At 39.8% G+C, this 10,025-nt stretch overlaps 2 protein-coding genes across 2 annotated transcripts; one reads left to right on the top strand and one right to left on the bottom strand.

Annotated features, from left to right (window-relative positions):
- Nucleotides 1-3,196, bottom strand: desi1b (desumoylating isopeptidase 1b). Its single transcript, XM_034707292.1, has 6 exons — nt 2,784-3,196; nt 2,588-2,609; nt 2,406-2,475; nt 2,119-2,228; nt 1,582-1,704; nt 1-1,496 (listed from the first exon to the last, which is right to left on the bottom strand). The coding sequence occupies exons 1-6, from the start codon at nt 2,869-2,871 to the stop codon at nt 1,415-1,417; spliced, it is 495 nt and encodes a 164-aa protein (XP_034563183.1). The 5' UTR covers nt 2,872-3,196; the 3' UTR covers nt 1-1,414.
- A 33-nt stretch (nt 3,197-3,229) lies between these two features.
- Nucleotides 3,230-10,014, top strand: xrcc6 (X-ray repair complementing defective repair in Chinese hamster cells 6). The gene is made up of 13 exons (XM_034707290.1): nt 3,230-3,360; nt 4,672-4,761; nt 4,874-4,986; nt 5,085-5,226; nt 5,409-5,660; nt 5,854-6,040; nt 6,249-6,435; nt 6,535-6,703; nt 6,823-6,984; nt 7,143-7,272; nt 8,359-8,459; nt 8,564-8,680; nt 9,360-10,014. Exons 2-13 carry the CDS (start codon nt 4,689-4,691, stop codon nt 9,557-9,559), a joined length of 1,833 nt encoding a protein of 610 aa, XP_034563181.1. The 5' UTR covers nt 3,230-3,360; nt 4,672-4,688; the 3' UTR covers nt 9,560-10,014.
- The last annotated feature ends 11 nt before the right edge of the window (nt 10,015-10,025 follow it).

The following is a 10,025-nucleotide window of genomic DNA, read 5'->3' as shown; positions in this document are numbered from 1 at the left end:
TGATTTTAAGATACAAAGGATATTTTAATGTTACAACTTAAGTGAAGTTCAAATATCACAAGTTAAACAAAGTGCAGGGTGTCAAATCAAATTTAGTTCTGAAAGCCTTTCATTCAAAACTTCAGACTCCTTTCTGCAATAATCATGCATGAACTTTTCTCTACATACTGTAGCTCTACACAGGTCAGCATGTATTTATAGAAAAGAATGTATACTATCTGCTCGATTAGAATCATCCATCAGGCATCTTCCTGAAATATTCAATTCATTGCAAAAATAAAAATCCCATCAAATCTTACACAGTTCAATTTCATAAACTTTAGGAGCATATATTTACAATTTGAGTACAGGAAAAATATATATTTTTAACTACCTCCAGACACCCTGTAAGAAGGATGAAGTAGGTTTAATAGTATAAGTTAAAACCATACTAACATTATGTATCATAAAGACAGAAGAACTAACTGATCAAAACACTGAGGGCATCAACGATATTTTGGACTTCAAGGGAAAGATTAAGCGTCATGCAGTACTGCAGGTTATGTGGCTGCCAGTAAATTGTCTTTATTGAATATTATTTACGACACCCGGCTTAATCATGTAAATACAAAATTCAAAAAAACATTGATATTAGTCGGTGTGCTTAAACAGAGAGCAAATTCTAAGTTTTTTCAGGTGAAACAACAGACAGATGTACAAATGATTGGTCCTGGTTTCAAAGAAGTCAGTGCTCTGTGTTCACTTGAGGTTCCTGAATGAAGCACTTCAGAGCTTATGTGTATACAACAAAGACAACCCCTTCAATCTGCTTTAACTGTGTTTTCTGAATCACTACATGAGGGGAGAGGCTGGCAGAGAGCGGCTCTCTTCCTTTAAGTTTGACTGATGCTTGGACTGCAGTCATGTCACATTAATGACCACTGAATAAAACTGAAAACATTATAGAATTAAGAAAAACAAGGAGAATGGATCAACAGGTACTACTGACTGTGTGAGGGTGTGATACAGATCATTAAGAGTACTGTCAAGAGTGAGTGGCCTTTGGGATGTCCAACGTCTTTTTGTGTTATAAAGAGAAAATAAAGCACAAATTTTGAACCTATATCTGAAGAATTAAATAAATTGTAACAAGCAGCATCCCTGAGGTTAAAAAGAGTTTTTTTTAAAAAAGCCTGGGTGTGTATAGTAAACACAAATTTCACCAAAAGGTGGCGATGCAGTGAAGGAAATGTGGCATCTTGTGGGAGGCTTTAAACTACACTCTGTCATAATAAGGCACCTTCATAAAGTATGAGAATGTATATATAAAGAGCAAGATGTTATGAAGGGTCGGGTGGTTGCTGCCTGGTGGTGAGTTTCCCTTCTCACCTGAGCACTCAAATGAAAGCCTTTTCTTTAACGATTGGAGACTCATCTATGGCTGTCCAGTGAAGTTGTTGCCTCCAGGGTTAACGGAAACGGAGGCCAGCAAAGGACGAAGAACCTCGCCAAAAGGCCTTGAAAGAAACACAGCAGAGAGTACAGTTACAATGAAATTAAAAGTCAGTCTAAAAAACAGTGTGTCATTGAGTGTTGACTCACGAGGAAAGCACTTCCGCTGGCAGGTCAGTAATGTAAGATGGGATCTTTTTACCCGTGAGGAACTGAGCCACCTCACTGCTGAAAGTGTTACAGTTGTGCTCCAACAGGTTGTACTTGTCACCTCTGTGTGGAAAGAGACAAGAACATAAGAGACAACGAGACCAACACATATTAAATTAGAGAAAAGAAAGAGAGCAGACAGGGTGGAGAGGGGCAGTTGAGTGGAAGCTAAAGATAAGACAGAGGCATTTTGATGGAGAGATAACAGAAAGAACTGAGAAGTGCTGACTTTAAAAGCATCATGTTTGAAAAGTTAGTGGAGCATTGCCTAAAACATACTTTTCCTTCATTTGTAAATGCCATATGTAAACATTTTGGAATAGGATGCTCCATGATGATGTATTGAAAGACTTTCAGAAAAAGGAGGTTGTAGCCTATATCCTTCTTATGTAGTAATAAGCGATTCATTCATGTTTAATCCTATTTAAGATTGTGCAGTGACAGAGTAACCCCTGACCCCAGGTCATAAGCACTCACCTGTATGTTGACTCTGCTAGTGAAGTCAGATACTCCATGAATAACTCTTCGGGCACCTCAGTGGAGCCCAGGTCCACCATGGAGTCTGGATCACCCAAGGGAGTGCCACTCTAGGATGAAACACACACACGCATAACTGAGTTGATACCTTTTTCCCCAAAACCTTGAAAATATTTCATTGGTCTATTAATGTCTAGATATTCACAATTTCATTTACAGTGATAAAATGTCAAAGGTTGATATTGTACATGTTAATATTTATGGAAAGGATAAATTTGACTTCATACAGGTGCACAACTGTTGATGCCTGCTCCTCCAAAGAAGAACTCCTTTCCATGGACCACAATGCCAGTGTGCCTGTAAGAAATCAACAACTTGTTCAAATGAAACCAAGCAGATAAGAGTAGTTCTCAACAGATCAAAAGATCTAACCCTAACTTTAACTTAACAAAAAAGAAGTTGTACTCACCATATCCCATCAAGCTGTTTCCCTGTGGAGAATTACATAAAAAAAAAACCATGTAAATTAAATGAACATGGACGTATAACTCACTGCTCTTTACAAAAAGTTGCCACATATTATGATCTCAGGCCTGAGGAGCATCTCTCCCTCAAGCTGCACTGTCATGAAGCTAACAACAAGTAGCTCCTCGTCAGGTCCTCACCTAGCATGACAGGACTCAGCTGACGCGCCATGCCTCTGGACAGGTCGTAGATGTACAGTAATACAGGGTAAGAGCTAGCTTGGTCCATGATATGACAAAAGGACTTCTTCAAAAGACAGCTGCTGACTCACATCCACCGACAGCTAGCTAACTTACCGGTAGCTAGCAAACAAAACTTTATCAAAAAGTTTATCGTGAAACTTTAACGGACAAAAAAAAAGATTCTACACTATTTTAAAATTTAAAAAGTAAAGGAGTAATTAAACCCTTAATCGCATAAGGTAATTGGTGCTACCGGTCGGTGTTGTGTCACTGTCTAACTGAAAACAATAACAAGACTGTTAAGAAAGAAAGTGCATTCTCATGGACAAGGGACCCTCTTCCGGTGTCGAGCCTCTTTCCTAAATAAACACGCCTACTTCATTTTTATTGGCTATCATATTTGATTGGCAGAACGGCGTCCAATAGATGATGAGCTGTGCAGTACGTTCCTTTGCGTGCGCGTTCACGCAGTCAGGCGCGCTAGCCATTGAAACTAGCCCGGACTTGTGTGCAGAAAGTGAGAAAGCACAAACATGTGAGTGTTTTTATGCTTCCTTCATAACTTAATGCATCTTTAGGATATTGTTGCATGTGTTTAGTCAATATAGTAAGTAAGCGGCATTATAAAGATACATCTGTAGATCAAGCGACGAACAAACATCCGAATTAAACTATCAGTGGCTAATTAGAAGCTACGCTGGCTAGCTAAGGAAAACAATTCGTGGATGAAGCAAATAATTGGAAAGCAGAGTTCTCACTTTAAGTGTAGCTTTGTTTCTATTTGTCAGAAACGTTGACTTAGTATATTATATACAGCCTGTGGTCAAAACAAGCATTGTCATTCCGAAATAGAAACCATACTTTGTTTAATGTTTACGAGGTGTTTCTGAAAGTACAAGTGTTAAGTATTACACTGTTAACTATTCATATCCAGTCAATGATTAACCTAGAAATGGTACTGTAAAGTGTTTTTTTATTGAGATATCTTGTCATTATAACAATTTTCAATACATCTTAGAAACATGACATTTTCTTTCTTTTTTGATAAAGCAAAATATGTATAAAGTAAAAATGAAAATATATATCCAGTTATCTCAATTCTAAAACCACTTTTCTTTTTTCAGTCATATAAGTCAACTGGCCCTTCTTTAATTAAAATTGCACTTTAGGAAACAGCCATAAGAAAAGATACAGGACCAGAAGAGGAGTAAATAAAGTAAAATAAAATACAACAATAATAATTTAATAAAAAAAGAATTGCGATAATAATGACAGTGCTAATAACATTCACAATACTGACAATATAACATACAATAAAAATATGAATACCAATAACACTTAGAATTCTGTAGCAGTTAACCAAGGGGATGGTAGTTTACATTTATCTTGTAAATTGTAATCTAGCTGTTGTTGTGTACTCTATCCATTTTTGCCAAAGTCCTTTGAATTTATCCATTTCTAATCTGGTCGAATAAGTCATTTTTTCCATGGTATAAATTCTTTGCATCACTTCAGCCCAATCCTTGACCTTAGGTATCTCTGTCGTAAACCATTTCTGTGTTATGGCTTTTTTACTTGAAATTAACATTATCCTAAACTTATACTTATCTGTAAAGCCTATCAATTCTACTGTTATTTTTCCAAGATATAATAGTTCAAAAGTAAGTGGAAGTGTAGTCCTCAGAATGATCTCCATACTTTTCTAGAGCTCCAGCCAGTAAGACAACCCCAAAAGATAGGAAAGTTGTACTGTGAAGTTTTGATGTCAGCTGCTGCGACAAATAATGAGCCACCTAATGCTACCTGTTGTTTTTTTCCTTTTATGTATTGTTGACTACTTTGACAGCACTATAAGTGGTACAGATGGCGGAGTGGAACGCCTACTACAGAAATGATGAGGAGGAGGAGGAGCAAGAGGAAGGAGAACAATCTGGAGGTAAGATGAGCTCCTGCTTGTTAAAAGACAGCATATGATTCTAAAAAGTAACTAATTTTTCTCAACTTGTTAAGTTACACAAAAAACGAACCCAGTTCTTTGTCCCTGTCAGGAGATTACAGGATCACAGGGAGAGACAGTCTTGTCTTCCTGGTTGATGCCTCCAAGGAAATGTTCATCAAAGGAGAAGACGGACAGCCCTCCAACTTTGACATGACCATGCAGGTAAGATGGCTAAGATATCAGAATCATAGACTCACCTCATCGTGTGTTTTGATATACTCAATTTGTCATCATAATGAGTGTTTGTGTTTTTCATGCAGGTTGTTCGCAGTGTGTACACCAGTAAGATTATCAGCAGCCACAGGGATCTGGTGGCTTTGGTTTTCTATGGCACAGAGCAGAGCAAAAATCCAAGGAACTCTTTCAAACATGTCTATGTGTACCACGACCTGGATGAACCCGGTGAGATGCTGCTGTTTTCAGACTTACAGAGGATCAAACTTCATCTGTACAGCTCTTGTTTGACAAAGAAGAAAAAATACCAGCTGTGCTTTAATGAATATCTTAGTCCATGTCTGGCAAAATGGAAACACTGTTAGTTCTTCTGTTTTTCCCCTTTGAAGTTTGACTTATGATTTCCACAGGTGCCAAACGAGTGCAGGAAATTGATGCTCTGCGAGGTGAAAAAGGTGCCCAGCTAGCAGCAGAGACGATGGGGAGCGGGGAGACTTCACTGGGTGATGCCCTGTGGTGCTGCGCCAACCTGTATAGTGACATCAAGTTACGTCTCTCACACAAGCGACTCATGATCTTCACCTGCAGGGATGAACCACACATGGGAGACAGCGTTAAGGACCGACAGGCTCGCACCAAGTCCAGTGACCTCAAGGAGACTGGTATGTCAGAATTAAAGACTGCAACATCTCTTTCAATGCAGAACTGTTTTGTATGAATGCTGAAAAGGGTTTGATTCCATGATCCAGACCAGACCCAGTTCATGCAATATCATTTGAAAAATGTTACATTTCATGTTTGATTACATGAAGCTTATAGACGATGAACTACCTTGAACTCTTCCCTCTCTCATAGGTGTCGTCATTGATTTAATGCATCTCATGAAACCTGGTGGCTTTGATGTGGCGCCCTTCTTTCGTGACGTTGTAAGTCCACCTGAGGATGAAAGCGAGTTGGGGCTGCAGCTGGAGCCCTGTGACAAACTGGACGACCTCAAGAAGAGGGTGCGGGCAAAGGAGCAGAAGAAGAGAGCCATGGCCAGGTAGAGAGAAGTGACACGGTTTCATTTTTGAAGAATATAATAGTTTGTCTTGCTTACAAGCTTTCTGCAGTTTGGTCAACTTCTTTTTCATTTTTATTTAAGACTTGGGTTTTTTTTCTGTTTGTGATCCATCTTTGTATGTAATTGTAGCATACATCCTCCTCTCTCCTCTCCCTCACATCATCTCTCTCCTCTCCCCCAACTGTAGATTGAACCTGTGTCTTGGTGAAGGAGTAAATGTAGCTGTGGGAATATATGCAACTGCTGTGACAGCTCGGAAACCAGCTGCCATCAAACTTTACAGGGAGACCAACGAGCCAGTCCGCAGCAAAACCCGCATGTTTCACACCGAGACAGGCAGTCTGCTGCTGCCCAGTGAAATAAAGAAATCCCAGGTCAGTAGAAACCCAATGTGTTTGTATGATTTTGTTTTATTTGTTTAATTACTTCTCTTATTTTCTATTTGTCTGTCTGTTTGTGTGTGTCTGCTGTAGACATACGGTAAGAAGCAGATCGTGATGGAGAAGGACGAGGTGGACTCTATCAGAAAGTTTGAGGATCCTGGTCTGTTCCTAATCGGATTCAAACCCATGGAGAAGCTCAAACTTCACCAGCATATCCGACCTGCCGTCTTCCTCTATCCCGAAGAGGATGAAGTGAAAGGTAGAAGCATTTATCTCTGACAGTGTCATCAAAAGTTTCTGAGTGAATAGTGGCACATTTGGGACCTTGTTTGTTTTTTCACTGAACTGTATCGTATTCTATGTTTTTTTCTTGCTTAGGCAGTGCATGTCTCTTTTCTGCCTTGTTGACAAAGTGCAGCGAGAGAAATGTGTTTGCTCTGTGCCGCTGCGTCGCTCGGCGAAACTACTCACCTCGATTTGTCGCCCTGGTGCCTCAGAAAGAACAGAGTGACGAGTCAAAAGTACAGATTACACCACCAGGTAAAACACTGCTGTAGTTTAGATCCTTTTGCAAGTTCAGCCACTACGTTTGGCTTTTCTTTCTACAGTTATAAGTCAGATAAGTGGATATTTTATTGTCTAGGTCACTGTTGTGCTAGAGCTTGATGGTAGTCTGTCATCTCCCTCACTTGAACCAGGTTTCCACGTCATCTACCTGCCATATGCTGATGACATGCGGACTCTGGATCCTCCTCAGTCCCCATCAGCTTCACAGATACAAGTGGACAAGATGAAGGAGATCGTGTCCAAGCTGCGCTTTAAATACAGGTTAGAATATAGATTTCTACACTCGTTCTGTGCTTTAGAGAGTAGTTTAGAAATTCAAACACAGCACTTTTGTAAACAAGGGAGCATAATTCAATTCTGTAACTCTTTACAGAAAATCCGTGTCAAAAGTGTGCAATCAGTCCAGTGTGCAGTGAGGCTCAGCAATCACATGGGACACACATCAAAGCTCCAAATGTGGGTTGTAAAACTAACAGCAGTCACATCATGTTTTCAATCCCCTCATAGACGGATGGGCCAAAGCAATGGATTCAATCACACCTTCTCTGTAATCCTTTTGGCCTTTTCACTCTCAAGGATATTTATCCTTACTTTTAAAGTCTAGAGTTTGTTGCTTTGGTGCAACAGCCTTTCCTCTGTTGTTTGAGTGCATGTCGTTGCATGTTTATTTTTAAGATGTCGCTTCAAACTGGTAGTTTTGAACGCAGCTCATGCCTTTCGAAATGATCTTGGCGCATATTTTGCAAGAATCTTTTGGCCTGTTTTCACTTTCCAGTTTTAGATATTTTCACACTGCTGACATTGTAGCCCCAGGGTTGCAAACGCTAAAGTAACAGACTGTCCTGTGTTTGGTTTATGTTTTCACCTTTTGAACCATATGTCCCTGGAGAGTTACCATAGGCTGTGGTCAGCTGGTTGTTGTTGCTGTAATCTGGCTGGTTGTGCACGTGTGTTCTTGCAATGAAGTTTAAGCCATGGCTGGAGCTCCACATTCTTTTCTTATGAAGCATATACAGTTAGGCGAACACAGAACGCTTGTTACACTAAGTTACTCGGGCGTGTGCGTTCTCTCCCTAATTGTGCTCAGTGACAGCTGAAGTAAATAATCAGGGCGAGATGATTGGTCAAATGCTGTTCTTTTATTCAATAAAAAAATGTCCATACTGGCTCCGATGTGCTCATTGAGGTAGGGATCAGGACATCTCTAAAAAGAAGACCAATTTGTAGAATATTCTAAGAACATACTGTACTGACACAATAACCAACAAGTAGAATTTCTTCACATAACAAGGTCATACACTTGTGTTCTCTCTATAACATCTTTATGGGTTTTCTTATCTGACACAGGAGTGATGCTTTTGAGAACCCCGTCATCCAGCAGCATTTCAGAAACATGGAGGCCTTGGCTCTGGATATGAGGGCTCCAGAGGACACTGAGGACCTCATCAGTAAGACAAACTTTCAGAAATCTCTATTCCTCTTGTGGCTGTATAAAGCCTCTCTCCTCTTCTCAATCTGTACTTGTCTTTCCTTCTTCTCGTCTGTGCTCCAGTGCCAAAGGTGGATCAGATTGATCATCGTCTGGGTCCTTTGAGTCAGGAATTTAAAGATCTGGTGTACCCGGACGGCTATAATCCTGAGGGCAAACCAGCTGCCAAACGCAAAACAGGTGAGAGCTGGACACAAGACAAACTTAGGGACATTTCTAGATCTTTGTTGTTTTTATATATTTGTACAATCCACGGTGTCTCACAGAGAGATACCGCAGGTCTTTTCTTCCTGCAGTGGTCAGACTTGACAATTAACAACAATAACCTCACCAAAACAGACTCATGTGCAATATTTCCCCCATCTATTTATTGACGTGCAATAATTACTCATCCCTCTCTTCTTACTTTCTACCCATCTTCTCAGTTCTGTTCTGTACATTGTTTTATACTATGCTACAAGCCTGTGCACATTTTTTAGCGCGTCGCTGGTTTTGTAAATATTTGTAAATGTACTTATTTAGTTGTGTATATACGTTGTAAGATATGCTTATTTTTACTTCTTTATTTTTAATTGCTAATCACTTTTTAATAATTGCTATATATGCTCTTGTTAATTTTTTACTGTTTTGCACTGTCTGCTTTGCTGCTGTAACGCTTACATTTCCCCGTTGTGGGACGAATAAAGGATTATCTTCTCTTATCTTATCTGACATATGACACGTTCTCCACTGCACTGTACCTTGCTGGGTTTGATGAAGGTACTCATCAGTAATGATAACTTATAAACATGTCCACTATGGTCACTCAGTGCTTTGTTACAATAATCAGATCATTATTTCCACATTAATCAAATTACAGCTCAAAACGGAGGCGGAGCTGAGAAGAAACCCAAAGTAGAGGTGGGAGAAGATGATCTGAAGGCTCATGTGCAGAACGGCACCCTGGGAAAGCTGACTGTACCTGTGTTGAAGGAGGCCTGTAAGCAGCTTGGGGTTCGGACCACCGGGACCAAGAAGCAAGAGCTGATCGATGCACTTACTGCCAAGCTTGGGTCATGAAGAGTTAAAACTAAGCCACACTGTGCTGTGCGACAGTGAGCAGGCAGACATGGTCAGATCAGCGTATCTGTTGTCATACTTATTACTCAAGGGTAGAGGAATGTCTTCAAACACTCAGCCGTTCTGGATTTTTGGACCGACCAGAAAAAGTGCTTGATAGGATATAAAACATGTTGCTGCTTTTCCTTTTTTTTGCATTAAAGCTTGGTTCAGTGCAGATGATGATTTCTGCAGCTAATTCGTCCCTCTCAAATTACATAAATAGTGTTCAAATGTAAGCAAGACGGTTATTTATCTGTGATCAGATAACCCCTGACTGTTATGGATGTAAACGAAATTGTTTTTTCTACTCATTGAAATACACTGTACAATACATAAAGGTATTGTAACCAGTGACGACCTTGTTAATAATTGTGCTTTCTTGCGAATAAAACAACACATTTTGTTAGCCTGCATAAGCTCTGTT

This window comes from Notolabrus celidotus, chromosome 18 (assembly GCF_009762535.1).
Source record: "Notolabrus celidotus isolate fNotCel1 chromosome 18, fNotCel1.pri, whole genome shotgun sequence".
Classification (NCBI taxonomy): Eukaryota; Metazoa; Chordata; class Actinopteri; order Labriformes; family Labridae; genus Notolabrus; species Notolabrus celidotus.
Note: the sequence above shows the minus strand (reverse complement) of the source record. Positions and strands in the feature narration are given on the sequence as shown.